The 19,961-nt window shown below is 38.6% G+C and overlaps 1 protein-coding gene across 12 annotated transcripts in view; it reads right to left on the bottom strand.

Moving 5' to 3' along the window:
- Positions 1-19,961, bottom strand: part of OSBPL6 (oxysterol binding protein like 6) — a 210,398-nt gene that overhangs the window by 59,715 nt on the left and 130,722 nt on the right. For 8 of the 12 annotated variants that reach the window (XM_021923747.2, XM_021923754.2, XM_021923744.2 and 5 more), the window contains exons 4-11: positions 15,599-15,691; positions 11,519-11,641; positions 8,302-8,355; positions 7,164-7,277; positions 6,877-7,047; positions 3,460-3,592; positions 769-872; positions 94-186 (exon numbers count right to left, since the gene is read on the bottom strand). In XM_021923747.2, the coding sequence (XP_021779439.1) occupies positions 94-186; positions 769-872; positions 3,460-3,592; positions 6,877-7,047; positions 7,164-7,277; positions 8,302-8,355; positions 11,519-11,641; positions 15,599-15,691 (885 nt within the window). The remainder of the gene's footprint in view (positions 1-93; positions 187-768; positions 873-3,459; positions 3,593-6,876; positions 7,048-7,163; positions 7,278-8,301; positions 8,356-11,518; positions 11,642-15,598; positions 15,692-19,961) is intronic. The other 4 variants (XM_021923749.2, XM_021923752.2, XM_021923753.2 and 1 more) reach the window with 1 other exon arrangement.

Raw genomic sequence — 19,961 nt, 5'->3', positions numbered from 1 at the left:
ACCCTTTCAATCTAACGCGCATTAACTGATGTATAAAGACTAGTACTTTAAAATTATGTAGAAACATGAATGAAGGAAAAGTAAAATCTGTACCTGCAGTTGTATTTTTGTATCTTTGCTGACACTTTTTGTTCTCCATCGTCTTGTGACCCGCTTGTCTTTCTTTGAAATATCTACACAGTTAGCCTACATTACACAAATAGTTAAAAGCAACAAAGTATTATTAAGTTCACACAGATGATACAGGTATAGACAAGAACACAGCAAGTTAGTAAAGGATCATTGTTAGAGCCTATAAGCAAACCAGCCAGGAGAGAAAGGCATATCAGATGCATAGTGGGCATTAAAAGCAGAGATAAGAACTTAATTATAAAATATATTTTTCTGATAAACAAAATAAATACAGGATTAGAAATCTCTAGCTTTGTTTTCTATATGAAAAGATAGTAATAATTCTGAGAGTATCTAAAGCATATCTTCAAAGCTACCATTTCCAATAGAACACAAACACGGAAGAATAATTCAGATACTGAATTTATTTATTCTGGCTAGTGTATATTTAAATGTAAAACACTTTAAAATAATCATCTTAATTAACACACTGACACCGAGATTCAAAAAATATTAAAAATAACTCCAGAATATAAACAAATGTCTGTATTGTAGTTACCTATCTTTAAATATTACCTTATATATTCATAGAACAACCCAATAAAGATTATAAATTAATATCCTAAGTCCTTTTACCAGCAGCAGGAATATGTTTACCTGCATGTCAGTAAAGTTAGGTGCTGACTGAGTTCTCTGAAGTATTTCCAAATTTTGCAGGAGTTTGCTAAGTTCCACAAGGTTTGACTGGCAATGTGCAAGATCTAATAAGAAATCATAAATAAAAATATGTTAAAATTGGTTAGGGAGCAGTGGTGATGATTAAAAAAAAGGGTCAATGCAAATTATGGCAAATATGAGTAGGCAGATCCATGTTTATATGATGAAGACACTGGCAGGGGGAACAAAACACCCTTTGCTGGTATAGAACCAAAAACCATTAATTATATTTCAAAGCTCACTCTCGTAAGTTAACAGCTATTAGTGCAGAAACCATGAAACTCTCCGTCACACTGTACGTGATCCCTTTTCTGCTCTGATAGCTTTTGCCACATGGGCAGCACACTCAAGTGAACTTCAGCAGTCCTGTGGTTTCATTGTTAGGAGCTTGTCTACCTGCTCCTCTAACATGCTTTAGAAGGTGGTTACCTGGAATTTGGGTAGCGTAAAAATCAAGTTCAGAAAACTAGGATGGAATACAGAATCAGTTAAACATATTTTCTTTAATTTAGCTCGCTAACAATGTTGAAATGAATGACTTTAAAATTTCTTAGAGACATTATATTAACGAAATCAGATTTTCAAAGTGCATTTGATGGTCCAGGAACATCATCATCACCTGGACATCAACTCAGTCTGTCTGAATTAACATTTAGAATGAAGAAATGACTTTTAGTTTTTTTTTTTTTTCCATTTTTTGGTGCATTTAGAACAAGAGAATATTCAAAAATCTATATAATAAAATATCACTCTTAAAAAAAAAACTGACCTTTAATATGTGAAATTAAACACGGTCAAGAATATTGGGCTGGGTGCGGTGGCTCACGCCTGTAATCCCAGCACTTCGGGAGGCAGAGGCGGGCAGACAACCTGAGGTCAGGAGTTCAAGACCAGCCTGGCCAACATGGTGAAACCCTGTCTCCACGAAAATTAGCCAGACATGATGGTGGGTGCCTGTAATCCCAGCTACTCCGAAGGCTGAGGCAGAAGAATCTCTTGAACCAGGGAGGCGGAGGTTGCAGTGAGCCAAGATAGCACCATTGCACTCCAGCCTGTGCAACAGAGCAAGACTCCGTCTCAAAAAAAAAAGAAAAAAAAAAAAAAAATTGAGTTACTTTTCTTATTTTTGTGGTCAGTTACTAAAATTTTCATTTCGAGCTTTCTATCTCGCAAATATTACATTCATACTCTCTAATAATTGTGATTATTCTATATAAATGGTGCTATATAAGCACAGAAATCTGGAATTGGGGCTGAAAACCATCAAAATTATATCCACCTTTTTTCTAACAGAATGAAAACAGAAGTTTGTGAATAGTTCAATTTAAGGCCAAGGACTCAAACTAAGTGTAAGGAGACATCAATTTAGATTTTTCAGTTGTAGTTTCCTTATCTGTCAGTGGTGATAGTAGTATTTAGCTCTCCTACCTGCTTACTGAGATGGTAGATGAGAAAGTTCTATGAAAGCCAGAAATGGTCTCTAAGGAATACTTATTGTGCGTGTCTCATCACCCTGCTACAGCCTTCACATGGACCATGCTACATCATTCTTTGTCACTTCCACTATTTACAATAAGAAAGAGAGGAAATCATACTTTCACATAAAGTCTGGGATGTGGGTATCTCAGAAAGCTGATAAAAACGACAAAAAATGCTGCATACTTTGAGTCCACATGCTGGTAGAATAAGAAAAAATTCTTTTGGTTGGAGCACTAACATAGATTACCAAATTTTAATTTTTTTAAGTGAGAACACAAAAAAGTGATCTAATATCTGCTTTTATTATAATTTTATAAGGAAAAATAATCTGAAAAAAAATAGGCCCAATATCATCTTAGGATCATCTAAAAAAATAAACTAATTGAGACTTATTAAACACTCTCTGCATTGCCCTTGTTTTTCTCAGTTTTGAAGGTCAAATGAAAACTCTCATAGAATGGAAATGGTCTGTACATCAAGTTTGAACCATTGTGCTCTGGTTAGTTACGAGGGAGGTAAAGGTAAGAAGAGGTGAAGAGGCTCAGAGATGGCAATGTGAGGGAATCAGGTATTGGTTCAGAATATTGAATCACTGATCCATAGTGGAGCACAGTAACAGGTAACTGTGGATATAAGATGCAGCATTTCACAACTTTGCCATTTATTGCCGAGTTGTCGGGAAACATACACCTGCTCCGTGCACAAGACAGAGCAGCAGAGAAGGCAGCTGTGGAAGTGACCTAGTGAGGAAGACAGAGCAGTGATTCTTGGGCTGTGGGCAGCATAGGCTCTCCTCGGGGGTTGCTCTTCTGTGTGACTGCCCCAGGTTCCAGAGCTAAAGAAGCCAGAAGGAACTGGTGAAGAGACAAGGAGAGAAGGCTGAAGTAGGTAGAAGTCAGGGGAAAGGCAAGAACCAGATTCAACTGCTGTGAGGGTGCAGGAGAACTGGCAGGTAAGGAGCCCGAGTCACGGCAGAGAGAAGGAGCTGGTGCATAAAGATAAGAACAAGGAGGAGAAAAAGTAAGAGCAAGGAAAGGTCAAGGCGATCAAGGCAATCAGGGTAAAAGATGTAGCACTCATAATTCACCGCTTTAGGTTTGGTTTCTTGTTTGGTTTTGGCTTACTCTCAGGCCACACAGGGAAAGAACTAACCTTCCGCACACCTGTCCATCTCTTCCGAGTCCTGTAACCAGGCTGCCACTTTACTCTGGCCAGTCGTGCAGGTTGCAGGGAGGCTATTGCTGCATGGTAAAGGGGACTGCCATGGAAAGCTGTTTGGTTGCATCTACGGCAAACAAAGATGAATTGTATGGTTATGAAACAGTACATTTCAATGACTAAAAAAATACAAGTATCCTCAAGCCGTATTAACAAAGAAAGGAAGAAAATGCACAGTCAAAACATGGAAGAAGCTTCTTGGCTTAATGTGGTTTGCGCTTAGTGAGGGCGACATTCCTAACAACAACCTCTCATTAAGTTGCCATCTCCATCATTCAGTGAAGGACAACATTTAAGTGTGTTGTATCTCATAGTCACAAGGACCTGCCAACTCAAATTCCCAGTAATTTTTAATCACTCAGTAAGTTGTATGTGCAGTGTCCTTACGGCAGTACTCTCAACTCATGATTTAAGTCTTTCCTTTCCAAAAGGTTTCTGCACCCTTATGACCACTCAGGGTCTCCTCAACCACATGTGATTCCTCAATACATTATCCACCAGTAAGCAACCTTGCAATGCCTTGAATTCATATTGAAAATTATTTATAAAAAGACAGTCTTGGCAAGTTATTATCCAGAGCTTTCCATTGAAGTTATTATCTATAGACTTTTCATTAAGAAGATTTTATGTGAAATAAGTGAAAACTGTATTAAGTATAGAGATACTAAGGTGAGTGCAGGAAACAGTGAAAAAAGAAGAAACTTATTTCTTAAAAAACTGAAATAATTTTAAAACTTTATAGTTGACTTTAATATTCAACTACAACTGAATTGTGTCTCTTCTAAATCATTACAAAGTGAATGCCGCACATTCTTAGCAAACCCAGGCTTATTTATTCCCCACAGAGGGCCACAAACCAATTAACATTCAGGAGGCTCATAATTTGATATGTAGAAGGCAGGCAAAGTGATAAAAAGCTCTTTTTACTCTTTATTGCATTTTGATAAATGTAATGGAAATCTTTCACTGAGTAGATCTTAGAGGTATGTCATTAACCAGAGTAACAGATCTGTTTTGAAAACCAGAGCTGAAGAAGTTTCTTATTTCAAGGCAAATAGTGGGGAGGATTTGATTTTAGTCTTCCATTCTCAGATATTACCCAAGTTATTTAATAAATAAGGGATGAAAATAACATATTTTCATCAATAAATTTAATAAATATTTTAATAAATTTAATACATAGGAGATAAAAATAATATACTTTCATCAATACTCTGTGCCAATGATGTAGGCAGAAGCTGGATGAACTAAAGAATAAAAAATTTGTATTTTTTAAAGATCTATTTGGAATACAATTCTCATTTAACGTGGACTAAATCTAGGATTTAGTTCTCTGGTGAGAACACAGGAGGCCAGAGAAACTCGGCACTATCTTGGGCATCTGTAAGTTCCCAACCTTCCTGATGCGCTGACCAGATGGTTCGCTCCCTTTCTTATTTCAGAACTGGTTGGTATTAGGGTTAATCCAATACCCTATTCCTAGAAAAAAGATAATTAAACAGTCCTTGGCAAGGCTGCAACCAGAATGGAATAATGTGAGGTTGAAGGCCAGGTGTGTAATCTGGCCTCTAATCCCAGCACTTTGGGAGGCCGAGGTGGGCAGATCACTTGAGGTCAGGAGTTTGAGACCAGCATGGCCAACATGGCGAAATCCTGTCTCTACTAAAAATGAGCTGGGTGTGGTGGTAGGTGCCTGTAATCCCAGCTTACTCAGAAGGCTGAGGCAGGTTAATCGATTGAACTCAGGAGGAGGAGGTTGAGGAGGCTGCAGTGAGCCAAAGCACACCACTGCACTCCAGCCTGGGTGACAGAGTGAGACTTTGTCTCAAGTAAATAAATAAATAAATAAATAAATAAATACAAATAAAACACAGAAAAAAAATAAATAATGTAAGGTTTGAGATAATTTTAACATAGTTAATAGGATCTAATGAAAATTGCCATTAAAATAACAAAAACTGAATATAGTAATGTTTCATTTAATCTGATTTGGTTAGTACTGCAGTTACTCTATGAGGTTTTCCAGTGGTTTGCAAAGGAAACTTGGACCTATGTATGACATACATTCCTGTGTAAGCAAATAAAGAAAAGCAGAATCTTCACTGGAACGTTCTTGAACACAACGTACTGTGGCAGCCAGCTTCCTCACCCTCTCTGCCCTCAATTTCAAGTGCCAAGTGTAAAGCTGGCGCACCCCTGCGCAGTGCAGTGGGGCTAGGTTTCAGGAAACTTAATCATTGAATCAAAGGCAGGAACAGCTGTTTTCATGTCTGTTGACTTAACCTTGATTTTTTTTAACAAACAACATCTCTTGCTTTTCATCAACACAGAAGTGAACTCTTATTTCAGCCCAGAGAACAAGGTCAGTCTCCCTTAGTCTGGCACCTGGTAAAAATAGAAAGGGCACTGATTTTGGAAACAGACGTGGACTTGGATCCTGGCTCAGCTGTTTAATGGCTATGTCACTTCTGGACAAATTTTTTCCTGTCTCTGAACTTTGGTTATTTGAAAGATTAGAGAGGAATGAGTGCCAAATGCTTAACACAGTGCCTGATCACTTAAGTAGGCTACTACTTATACTACTGTCACATTTTTGAGCTCACATGCAATTACTTCATGGGGAAATTTCATAGCTTCTCATGTATGTATTATAGGTCAAGACACAAAAGCAAGTTTCATTTTCAAGATTTTGAGGTCTTCTTATTACCATCCGGGAAGACATCTGATTTCTGAATGTTGATTAAATAAATGTTAACTTACTTCCTAGTATTCCTACAAAGCCACATAAAGTTAGAAGGTAGTCCATTCATAAAATGGAAAAGTAACTGCTAATTCTCTTGGTGATCCACATTTCGGCCTAATTTATACTTGCAATTAACTTTCATGCCAAATGTCACTGCTGTCTTCTGAGTGTTAGTTTACAAAGCAAACCTCCTCTTTCTGGTTTTCCCAAATGAGACTCAGTTACGCATTTGCATAATTTTCTTTTTTATTATTTTATTTTTTTTGAGATGCAGTCTTGCTGTATTGCCCAGGCTGTTCACTAGTGGCACAATCATGGCTCACTGCAACCTCCGCCTCCCAGGTTCAAGCAATTTTCGTGCCTCAGCCTACTGAGTAGTTGGGATTACAGGTGTGCACCATCACATCTGACTAATTTTTGTGCTTTTAGTAGAGATGGGGTTTTCACCATGTTGCCCAGGCTGGTCTCGAACTCCTGGCCATCAGGTGATCCGCCTGCCCTGGCCTCCCAAAGTGCTGGGATTACAGGCGTAAGCCACCGTGCCTGGCCAAAATTTGCATAATTTTCTAAGCAATTTTCAGGCTGGTTTTTATAGAACAAAATCATACCTTTCCATCTACTACAGAAACATTAGCAGCTGGTGAGGATTCAGCTGTGGAAGTTGAAGGAAATATGTGAAAACTAGCATCTCTTGGTGATCTCACAATTTCATTCTGACGATACAACCGATGATGTCGCAGTTTGGATACCCATGCATCAAACCAGTCTTGAGATTTCACCTAAGACAATGAACAAGTGGAGAAAGTAATTGTAAAATCACTCTCCTGTCTACCACTGGTGTAGGCAAATGGTTTCCCCTGATAATGGCAGAGAAACTGTTGAAAAGTGATTTCACCTTCAAATGATAGATGTGCTCTTCTGTGTCAAGGTCTATTCTTCGAGCTTTCTTTTTAATTGACATGACTGACAGTCCGACATCTATGCTCCCGTGGACCTTTCCTTTTTGAATCTGAAATCAAAAGACTAGTAAATAGGCTGAAAGGATATATAATTTGATATTTCTGTACTGGATTTAAGTGAACTCAAGGTAATCTTTAACTTATCTATGGAAAGTGGAATACTACATATAACTCCTTAACAAACAAAATAGTTAAGGTTCTATGGATTAGGTTCTAGGATAGTTGATGTTGAAGTGACTTCACACCAATTTTTATAAATAAGACTATTCATCTTATTCCTGTCTTGGCATAGAATGTAATGCTAATTCTTCATAATTCTAGATTGCACAGCTTATATTCTCCCATCTTTAGTGGTCCTAAAATAACTGCGGTCAATCTTTGACCTATAACACAGAACATCCCTGAGTAATCAGCTGGCAGACAGCTGCTGAGGCAGAACGGGGCAGCTGGGACCAGAAAGCAGGGAGCAGCCGACTCTTCCTTCTGGCTGCTCCTCTGATCAAGGACATGGCTGATTCAATGGCAGAGATGGAGACAAAACTGAAACCTGAGACTTCTGTTACTTCCCCACACCACAATGATGAAGGAAGGAATTTTCCAGTGTTACATGCAAACTACTCCTTTGTATACTAAATAAAAACAATTTGGAATAATTTTTGTGAATTGGGATCTCCAAGATAAAAAGACATATGACCTAGAAATAAGATTTGTAAGATAGTTTTTAAAAGGACATTGACAAGAACAAAGCAGCACACATAAAGCAGAGTTTATTGGGAGATGCAGAAAAAAAGCCCATTTGGGTTTTCTCTCCATGTGACAGAAGGTGATTTTACTCATGTGTCACTTTTAAGGTTTAAGCTTCTGTTTTTAATAACACACATCAAAATAGTTAAATCTTCATGCACTAGGTTGAAACACTTTAGAACATGGAGGTTTGGGAGCTTGTGAAATCTTACAGGCCCAGACATGCACAAAGCTGGTAACTATGGCACAAGGCTTGTACAATTACAGTGTTTACTCACTTCAAGCAGAATTCAGAATCAATCTTTGAAACATGTCCTGTGTGCTACTTACATCGAGTGGTGCCTTTGAATACTTTAACATTCCATTATCCAGGACAAAAAAACGCTGCAAGAACCAAACACCCCCAGTTACTGTCTGTATTTTGAATTATATAAAACATTCACAAATGTGGGTCTAATGTTGCTTGGCATTTATTAATCAATATGTTTGATCATTTTAATGTATCTGGATTCAGTGCATTTGGCCACAGTCAGTCACATTAAATGGCAAGGAGATAAGAGCTCTAGTTCCATACTGTTAACCATCAAGATTCTTTTATACATAATCCAATGGGGATGGAGTCTTTTCACCATGATTTTTCTTAACAGAGAAGGAATCTGAGGACCTGAAGCTACAATCCTCTGAATGAACCACATTGGGATGTTTTTCAAAGTGAGAAATGATCACAGTGACTATATAAGGAGCTCTGTACACGTCTACAGGGAATTTTTCACTGTGAACACACTCCTGAATTTTCCCTGGATACCACAGATAATTCCTGAAAATGTTCATGTCCATTACAGAAGCCAATGGACTGAATCTATGAATAATGAATCTGGAAAATTTAAGTGGGCTTAGCAATATGCTTGCATCTCTACTTAGCAAATGTTTGCATTCTACCATTAATCAAAGAGGCTGAAAATTATTTCTGAACTACATTAAGGGTAAAAAAAGAGAGAGGTCTTTGGCAATTTTTGTCTCCTCCAAGATAATCCTAGTCCAGTCTGAATGGATTTGCCAATTTTTGCTCTACAAACACTCAGGAACTCTCAGCTGTTGATTTTTCTTCCATGGGTAATTCACAAGAGAACAAACAGTTCCCAGGGCCCGGTCAAAGAATGGGTCCTGTGTCCTCTAGTTCTACAGATGCAAGGAATCTTTCTGTTCCTGGAAAATTACTCTGCTGGAAAGTTTTTATGTGATTTGGGACCTCTTAGCTGCTGAGATGGCAGGTAGTCAGGACCCGGGATCTGCTTCTGTGAGTACAGTGGCCTTCTATGAGTTCTGCACAGAGCACCCCTATGAGTTCTGCATAGGACTCACAGAAGGCCACTGAAACCCCTTTGTTTCAGGTTCTGCAGGACAACAAGTCAGCACTGGAAAAAAGAGTCTCTACAGTTGAAAAACACTTGATTAAAATCAGTTGCCCTTAACTTGGTCAGTCAAATGGGCTGACATCTGAATAAACACATGGTGGTTGCAGAGATCAGGAGAAAAGACAACAGTGCAAAGCAGGCCCTCTGTTATTTATGTAGCAAAATGTTTAAAGGCATTGTCTAGAAAGTTGCTGCCAAACCACAGCCAGTTTTGCTGAATCATGGACTGAAAGTGCTAAATTAAAGTTAGCAATTCATACAAAATTTGTTTCTTTGACCGCTTTTTCCTGTGTTTCCATGTCTGTCTATCAAAGAATTTCAGCAGAGATCACTTATAGCATATCATAAGGAAAGAAATTAGCAAGGCCATCAATTTGGGGAAACACAAAGAGGTAAGGTCAGAATGAAAGGCAACGGTGATCTTAGGAAGGAGGATGGCCAGTTGGCGAAAATCTCAGGAAGAACAACAGCGAGGGCAAGTCCTTGGCACTATGATAATACTATGGGTTCAGGAAAGATAGTTTCTGACAAGGAAGAAGGGACTTTCACAGACAGGGGACCGGGGCAACATTTCCCATGTGTTCATTTTTAAGTCTTTCCCTTAAAACACATAAAATGTTTCCTCAAGGAAGTTAACATACACAACCTCCCTGCATTGAGCCAATGGGCAGCCACCACTGGCCATTTGGGCCAATAAATGTATCTGCCCTGAGATGAAATCAACGTGCAGATGTGCCAAGTATATAGATTTACTCTTCCACTGATTTCAAAGAGGATACTGGGTGGCCCACTAAAGAGTTTAAACTGGCGCGGTGGCTTACGCCTGTAATCCCAGCACTTTGGGAGGCCGAGGTGGGCAGATCATGAGGTCAGGAGTCTGAGACCAGCCTGGTCAATATGGTGAAATCCCACCTCTACTAAAAATACCAAAGAAAAAAAAAAATTAGCCAAGCATGGTCGCGTGCGCCTGTAGTCCCAGCTACTCGGGAGGGAGGCTGAGGCAGAAGAATCACTTGAACCCAAGAGGTGGAGGTTGCAACGAGGTGTGATTTCACCACTGCACTCCAGCCTGGGCGACAGAGTGAGACTCTGTCTCAAAAAAAGAAAAAAAAGAGTTTAAACTGAAAATGTCCGGCAACTTTCTCCTCCTTAGTATGACAGAATCCTTGCTACTTGGGTAATGGTAAAATGCAGTAAAAAATATTTTCTCCATCATTAAAACTGAGATATAGGATAAGGATATTATGAGGAAGGAGAGGAATAAACTGTAGACTTTAAAGAGCAGTAAACAAACTTCTGGGATCAGTGATTTTCCAGCTGTAGTTTGTACTGGTAACAATAATTCTAGGAATTTATCCCAAAGAACTAAATAGAAGTTCATGTGTAAGGATATTCATCACATCACAATAGTAAAAAATGAGGCATATCTTACATATCCAGCAAGAGGGAATTAGTTCGATAGCAGTGGGATATATAATATAGATCCATCCAAAGTGATACATGCATCCATTTAAAATACCTCATATTTCAAAGAGTATTTAATGAGAACTTATCTATACTAATTTAAGTGAAAAAAGTAAATCAGACAACAATATATACAAACTGGATTTTAAATATCACATATTTTTTTCCCTCCATATGTATATTACAGATCTCTGTCTCTGTTAAGTATAATAGACTATAATCCATGTGGTTAAAATAAGGCCTTAAAAGTTAGTTTTACGGCTGGGTGTGGTGGCTCACACCTGTAAACCCAGGACTTTGGGAGGCTGAGGTGGGCGGATCACTTGGGGCCGGGAGTTCAAGACCAGCCTGGCCAATAGGCTAAAACCTTGTCTCTACTAAAAATAAAAAAATTAGCCAGGCATGGTGGCGTGCACCTGTAGTCCCAGCTACTCAGGAGGATGAGGTGGAAGAATCGCTTGAACCTGCGAGGCGGAAGCTGCGGTGAGCTGAGATCATGCCACTGCACTCCAGCCTGGGTAACAGAGCAAGACTCTGTCTCAAAAAAAAAGGAAAAAAAGCTAGTTTTACGCATAGAGTCATATTCTTAGTTTCCCACCTCATGATAGCAAATAAGATCTTCTTTATTTATGAAGACAATCTGAACCTGAATATGACAAAAATGTTACCTTGTGCCAGCCTTTTAAAGGCCATTTTCTTTTCTTCAGCATAAAGCCCTCATGTTTGTCTGGTTTCTGGACATTGGTTTGGCCTATTTTCAGCCCTTCTATAATTTCCCAGCTGTCAGCTTCCTGAGAGAAAAAAAGAGAAACAAATCACGTTTCTCAGTGCCTGATGACACACTTAAAGCAGATTCTTAAGTAGAAGTTGCTTTTGAAGCAGTATTAGGCCCACCAGAAAGAAGTATGAACAACATTCTGGAGCAAATTCTAACATCAAACACAGCTATGCACTTTTAACTGAAGTTAAAAAGAGCTTCCCAGGTAGACCTAGAGGTAAGTGGGGTCCATCAGAGACTCAGTGGAGCCACCTTGTCTGTTTGGGGTAGGATGGAAATTCGATTGCCTGTACTCAGGATGTTTAAAATGCATTTTTTCCAGACAGTGAATCCCCGGGCACAGAGGCACTTTAAAGTTTCAAAATAAGACTATTTTGATGACAAATGTTCAATTAGTGCGCGGACCTGGTTTTCTGTGTAGAAATGGAAAGGCTGCTATTGTCTCAAGTGGCTTGGAACCTGCTATTAACAGGGAATAACAGCGCTGTGGTCACGGTTGCTCTCGGGAAGGCTTGCGTGCATTCCAAAGCGCACATAAGACACCTGCTCACCAAAGACACACCAAAGAACTTCGTGCTTTCAAAGATACACGTGCCCCTGGGAGCCTCTGGGTTGCATTTCTTAGTAGTGAACTGCAATTCAACAAGTTAGCGCTGTTTATGAATAATGTTTAGAATAATAGGAGAAACCAGTAGGCTCTTATAAAAACTCTAATGCCTGTGGCCTTTGACTCACACAGAAAGGTAGATGACCACTATATTCCACAAAATAATCTCCATCTATGTGTAAATACATTCATTAGAGCTCTCTCTCTGTTCTTAGAGAGATATCCACCATATTTAGTGGCATTTCTATTTTCAGTAGCTGCATCCATGGATAGTATCTCTAGAAGAATAATATTTGTATTTCTGGCTAGATTTATTTGGAAGCTGGTGTTCATCTTTGATTGACTGTATGTGTGTGTGTGTGGATGATGAAGAATATTCTGTATAACTTGTGAAAATGGAAACATTTAATAAGTGCAGAGCTTTGCAAGTTTTCTTCTGACTAAACTCAGATTGTAGTAATGGCTATTAACTACTAATTTCTTTTTATAAATTTTTATTTTTTATTTCAGTGGGTTTTTGGGGAACGGGTGGTGTTTGGTTATGTGAATAAGTTCTTCAGTGGTGATTTCTGAGATTTTGGTGCACCCATCACCCAAGCAGCATACACTGTACCCAATGTGTCGTCTTTTATCCCTCGACACCCCCCACCCTTTCCCCCAGAGTCCCCAAAATCTAATGTATCATTCTCATGTACGGCTACTAATATCTATCACAGTGTTTTTTTCTTCTCTGGGAGTTTAACTTCAGAAGGGAGAAAAAAAGAGATAAGATAGAAAGGCAAAAAGTTAACGTGTATTTCTTAAACATAGATGTGACAGCTTTGAGCTAATAATTTTATTCAGTCTGAGGCAATATTACTAAGTCCAGTAAAAGAAAGAGAAAAGAGTCCTACTATACTTCTCACAATCAAATATGCTGTCAAACTGACAGAGGCAAAACATAAAACCAGAGCAGACAATGTTCTCCCTATTTCAATTATAAATGCTGTGGATAATGTTACAAATAAAGTGTATAAGAATGAAACAACTCATCTATGTTCTATTTTCCATTATGTTAAAATTTCTCCCTCTATGCTTAGTAGACTAGGACTATCTTAAGAAAATTAAAATTATTTTCCAAAAATTGAAGCATTTGTTTTTGTAATTTCAGTTGATATTTTTTCTGCTTAAAAGTCTCCAATTTTCCTGGGTTTACTTATAACAGAAACAGAGCTAAAAGCCATAATGTGATCATGTCAGTACTTGACGTGTCAGATATATACATATTATCGGTATTACAAGTTTTAAAAATACTTTTACCCTAATAACAATAAATAAGAACAGACAGTAATGCTATAATTGCCCAAGTTTTTTCATTTGGAAAAAATAGAGACATTTCCTTTCTGAAGGTAAACTGTATGTGCACACGTGTGCAGATGTATGCTGGTGAGTGTGTGTGGGTACATAAAAATGCTTTAGCAGGTGAATGCATCAAGCTTAGGATTGGAACAAATCCTGATCAGGACAATGTGTACTTCAAGAAAAAATTCTTCCACTACTAACCAGTGCCCAGGAAGCCCATCTCTCAAAGGGGCCGAGAGATGGTGAGATGCGATGGTGTCTGCGTTAGATATGGCCCTCTGATTTCATGAGGCCCCAAGAGATGTGGTGTCTACTGACACAGAAACACAACCAGGGTTTAGTAGTCCTACAGCAAGATCTAAATGGGCAACAACATGGAGAAGTAATGGGAAGTAGATGCTGTATGTACCCTACCCAGATCCCTTTATATCAAGCCAGTGGACCCAAGCCCCAGCTGCTGTGAGCTGGGCTAACAACCACCTCCTTCTAGGAAGAATTGCTGTTAGACCAAGTCTTCATGCCTGGAAAATTATGCCATAATTATCAGTAAGTAAAAACAACATTGATATGCACTTCAACGAGTTGGGGGCTAAGTGAGATAATACATGTTCTAATCCAGTGCCTGGCACAAAGTAGGTGCTCAATAAATTTTAGCTACCTTTTTCCATTGCCCTTTTATTTGTTCTCTATTTCCTTTAGCTAACTATAAGAGAGAATTGCTGTTTCAAAGAGATTACCAGTTATATTATATTTACCAGGTATACAGTCTCTATTTGCTATTCAAATGGAAGTCAAGACCACTTTTTATCTCTAAGTTATGTTTTATACTTTAATAACTCCCTGCTTTCTGCGGTTTAGCAGTCTATTCTTGTCTGACAGAATAAACTTTATAGCTTGTAATATCTTTACAGTTTAAAGAGGTTCAAGTGTATATATTCCGTAACAGTTGGGTAGCAAAGTGTTCTTTTCTAAAAGGATTATGTTTAATATAGAAAAGCAAGGTGTAATGATCGGTTTTACATATTTAGAAATTAACCATCTCTGGGTATAAAGTGCTATTTTTATACTGGAATTCAAAGTCTGTATGCATTCTATTTTCAGAATTTCTCAATAAAGGAGGAAGCCCATTGAAAATCTCAGGGAGGGATGGGCAGGAGTAGGATGGTATATCTTCAACTTTTCCCTATCATTTTTACATTTTAGACATATGTGAATTTAATGTTTCCCCAGTCTGAGGAAGAGCAGGCTGAAGGGGAGGGAACACTGGCTCCCATGACACAGAAAAGGTCTTATAAATAATCTGCAGTTGTTCTCTCATGAGCTCACTGCTAGGAAGACCAGATGTGAGAAGGAGCCTAGAAGCCAGAATATACAACAGCCCCTCCGCATAGGTACTGTTCTACCTTGCAGCTCGGGAAGAGCTGACAAGCGTTGGTTGTGGAGTTGGACAAATCTAAGTTTGAATTCTTGCTCTGCTATAATCCTTGATAGTTTATTTATTTATTTACTATGGGCAAGTTACGAACTCTCAGTTTCCATATTTGTAAAATGTGATAAATACCTACACTGTGTGTGTGGAGCTACTTATAAGAACTATATTAAATGGGATAATATATTTAAATACTTCTCATAGTGTCTGGTGATGCAGTACATGGGCAATAATGGTAGCTGTTATTATTTTTATTGCTGGATGCAGTTTTTTAAATTTTCCATTAGCTGGGCATAGAAATATGTTTTTATCTCCAACAGGGAAGGCAATAGCTTCTTTTTCCTTCTTCCCTTAAAGAGAATTTTGGACCTCTGTATGTAATCCTGCAAATCCCAGCAAAGTACACATTCTCTGTTCTCTCTTACAAAGGGCAGAGAAACTCTACTCACTGGAAGCAGAAAAAGTGCAAAGAGTTGCCTACAACTGGCATCACAGCTATTTTAGGGGAGTCAGGTATAAAAGTTATTCACAGTTCAATTGGCCCCAGAGTAGGCATCATGCCAGCAGAGAAAGCACCGCATTCCATCACTGACCTTGGAGAGGGGGACGGGCTCCGGTTCCAGCAATTGCCGACTTAAGGAGGGCTCGGTGCTAGAGGAAGCAGTCCTCTCCAGTATGTGAATACTCTGAAAATAAATGGAAACATAGCCCAGGGTTAGACAACTCACTTTTCATGTGAATGTGCATGGGGATGAAATCATACATAACACAGTCAAAACAGTGAATTATGTTTAAAATGGCAAGTTCCTGAAAAGACCAAAGACAGCAGCAACAGTCAGAAAAATATGTCGGCACAGGATTTTCCCCTCCTCTTCTAGAATTGCTGCTGAACTGCTGCTGCAATGCTGGTTTCAGTCTTGGAGAGTCAGAGGAATATCTCTTGAAAAATTTTATGATACACAAGAAAACTTACAACTTTATGACGATGACACACCTATTACTTAGACTAATTAGCCTTACATAGAAATATTTGCTCAACTCTCCAACGGGGAATAGCAACAGACAAAAAGAAAGGTCTATGTTAAAAAATCCAGAGGTGGCCAGGCATGGTGGCTCACGCCTATAATCCCAGCACGTTGGGAGGCTGGGGCAGACGGATCACCTGAGGTCAGGAGTTTGAGACCAACCTGGCCAACATGGTGAAACCCTGTCTCTATTAAAAATGCAAAAATTAGCCAGGCTTGGTGGTGGAAGCCCGCAATCCCAGCTACTTGGGAGGCTGAAGCAGGAGAATCGCTTGAACCTGGGAGGTGCAGGTTGCGGTGAGCCAAGATTGCACCATGCACTCCAGCCTAGGCAACAAGAAGGAAACTCCATCGCAAAATTAAATAAATAAATAAAAATTCAGAGCCTTCACACCCTTCAGTCTCTAAAGTGTCTTACAAAACTGCACAGAGAAGAAAACAATTCACCAAACACCATAAACGGTAGGTGTCTTTTACAAAGAACACTTATATATTAGTAAGATAAAATTTCAACAGAAAAATGGACGAAGTACACGAACAAGTGACACATGTAAAACATTTGAAAAGATGTTCGGACTTAGAAATATTCAATAAAAGAATCAATTTTTTTTAACCCATCAGATTCAAGAATGAAGTGGGGTTGGAAGAAAGAAAATGTAAATTAGATATGATCTTTCTAAAGAGGAATTTTGCAATTATATTAAAACCCTTGGGGGGAAAAAAGTACATGCCTTAACCTAAATTACGTAAATCTACTCATTAAGAACCCCTCACTATCTTGGCACATTATAAAAGCATAAAAGAAGGAAACAAACCTTATTTCATGCACTCTTCAAATACATGTGAACAAAACTTCCCTACTGTAAAGACTACAAAGAATTTTTTAAAGTTTTTTTTTTTTTTTTTTTTTAAATGCATGAGGTGATTTTTCTAAAAAAGAACGATGGGTAATAAAAATCAAAGATACAAGTGTCATTGTAAAGATCAAAGATACAAGTGTCACTGTATTACAGAGATATAAAATGCTTCCCCCACCAACAAATACATTACCTTATACTTTGAGATAATTTTCTATAGGAGAAAAAGTTTCCAATATAATTTTTAAAATAACCATTTAGAAATTACACACTTTAGTAGCAAGCTTCTCCCTCACCATTTACTAGAATAGCAACAAAAAACTTCAGTCAAATAAATAAAATAAAGTACAAGACCAGAAACTACCATTGAAATATGTTATTTATTCATTCATAGTTCAATTAATCAACACATCATTATTAGGCACCTACACTGTGCCAGGCACAGATGACAGGGCCACAGAGAACAAAAGAGACAAGAGAACTACTCTTATGATGCTTATATTCTAGAAAGAGTTCTTATCATACAAAAGACCAAATAATGTTTAGGACATTTTCGTAAGCCCACGTATTAACCTTGTCTCATGTGGCTACTGCTTTTGCTTACTTTAATCTTCCAGTCAGGTATCTCTGATCTGAGCTTCTCTTTGAGGACTCTCCCCGATCCCCATCCTTTCATGTTGCTGGGCAATAAACCACAGATACATCACCAACTGTTCCCCTGCCTCCAAAAAAACATGCTAAGGAAAACAAAGCCTGGAAAGAAACTTGACCTTAGCAACTATGTAGGCAGGAAATAAAGTAACTAAGCTAGGGAGAGGAAATTAAATCCCCTAACTTCCAAATCAAGCCATAGACACAGAAATCGATGTGGTATATTTAAAGTGTGATAGAAATAAATTTTGCCTCTATAGATACGAGGGGATACTAAAGATGTTGCCAGAATTATGTAGGTCAGAAGGGTTAGCAACCACACAGACCAGGACCCACAACTGCAAAATACCTACCACAGTACCTAGCACAAAGAACACAATATTAGTCTCTTCTCCATTTGATGTTACAAAACAATTTATATTACGGAAGAAAAATAAGAAGTTCAATCATTTCAAATATAGCACAATATATCTAAACCCCAAATTCTGTTGATTTGTCAAAGCCCAGAGAATCATAAAAAACATTTAGTGAGACATAGCAAGTAAATGAATATTTTTAGCATCAATCATGTATGTATTTGTTACTGAAAAAATTAAAGGACAATTTAGAAAATTACCAGCGGATACCCATTATTGTAATTGTAACTAGCTTCAAAACATAAGCTATTCCATGTAACCTCCAGGATGACAATGAAGAAGCCAACAGCTCTTGTAGAAACTTGCCAACCTTGCAGGCACGGTGGCTCACGCCTGTAAACCCAGCACTTTGGGAGGCCGAGGTGGGCGGATCACGAGGTCAGGAGATCGAGACCATCCTGGCTAACACAGTGAAACCCCATCTCTACTAAAAACACAAAAAACTTAGCGGAGCGTGGTAGCGGCTGCCTGTCCCAGCTACTTGGGAGGCTGAGGCAGGAGAATGGCGTGAACCTGGGAGGCGGAGCTTGCAGTGAGCCGAGATTGCGTCACTGCGGGACCGTCTCAAAAACAACAACAACAACAACAACTTGCCAGTCTTGTATTTTTATATTATTAGAACCTATTATTGTGTATTCAATAATAAAAAATTAATCCCCTACCTTGAATTTTCTCTGGACTCATGGTTTTAAAAACTAAAAGCATAACCCTAAAGTTATGTAATTACATACCAAGCAGTTTGTTATTTTAAATGAAATATCTAAGTACTTGAGTGTTGTATTTTTTATACCAGCAGCTATAAAGAAGACAGTTTAAACTGACCATACCCAGTCCTGGCCTCTAGCTAGACTGAGTGCTCCTTGAAGGTGGGGACAAGCTCCCAAGTAGCTGGGACTACAGGCAGCCGCCACCACGCTCCGCTAAGTTTTTCTTCATCCTGGACTTCCATCTTCTCTACCCATGATCCACCCCATCCTAGTACAACAATCTGCACACCGAAGCCCGTCAAAAATGCAGGGAATTTGTTAGTGCTAATTGGCAGAGAACAGTCCTTCAGCAATCAATTACCTTCCAGCTTTATCTTGGAATTATTATTATTACTATTATTATTCTTTTTTGAGACAGAGTCTTGCTCCGTCACCAGGCTGGAGTGCAGCGGCACAATCTCGGCTCACTGCAACCTCCACCTCCTGGGTTCAGCCTCCCAAGTAGCTGGGATTACAGGCGCCCGCCACCACGCCTGGTTGTATTTTTAGTAGAGACCGGATTTCATCATGTTGGCCAGGATGGCCTCGATCTCTTGACCTTGTAATCCACTCACCTTGGCCTCCCAAAGTGCTGGGATTACAGGCGAGAGCCACCGCACCCAGCCTATCTTGGAATTATAAAATCATGTTCCAATAGGATAGAAATTTTGAAAACAGTTAAAAGCCTAACTTTTAAAACAGAAAAATCTAGTGGATTAATCACAGAACTCTTATTTATTCAATTTAAAGCTATGACTAGTCATTAGGGAACACATCAAATTTAATTTCACGACATCTTCAGTTAACAAACATTAGTTCTTTTCATAAGGCTTCCTTTAAGATCATAATTTGTGGTATAATTTTTGTACTTTTCTTCACAAGATAGCTGTTTTCATATTCTTTCAGAGTGAATTGGAAACACATGCCACTACCTTCAAAGTGTTATACACATTATGTAAGCAAGTTAAATAAAGGGTTATGTAAACCAGTCGATTATTATTTTAAAATCAAGTTTCCTCTCAAATGCTAAAATTACAACTTAATTTCCAGGTAAGTTTTTTAAGGAACTTAGAACACACAGAGAAGGTGGAAGTACTTACCCGCCCTCTGTTTCCCCTGATCAGAGATAACTGATGCATATTTAGCTTAAAACCAGGAACCTGGAACACATATTTCATGTCGCTCTTTAATTTGGTAAGAATATGCTCCTCGGGTTAGTGTTCATTGATCTCAATACCTCTTGGGCAGCAAGTGGAAATGT

The sequence above is a fragment of the Papio anubis genome, chromosome 10, assembly GCF_008728515.1.
Source record: "Papio anubis isolate 15944 chromosome 10, Panubis1.0, whole genome shotgun sequence".
NCBI classification, from domain to species: Eukaryota; Metazoa; Chordata; class Mammalia; order Primates; family Cercopithecidae; genus Papio; species Papio anubis.
The sequence above is the reverse complement of the archived record's forward strand: the minus strand, read 5'-3'. Positions and strand labels throughout refer to the sequence as shown.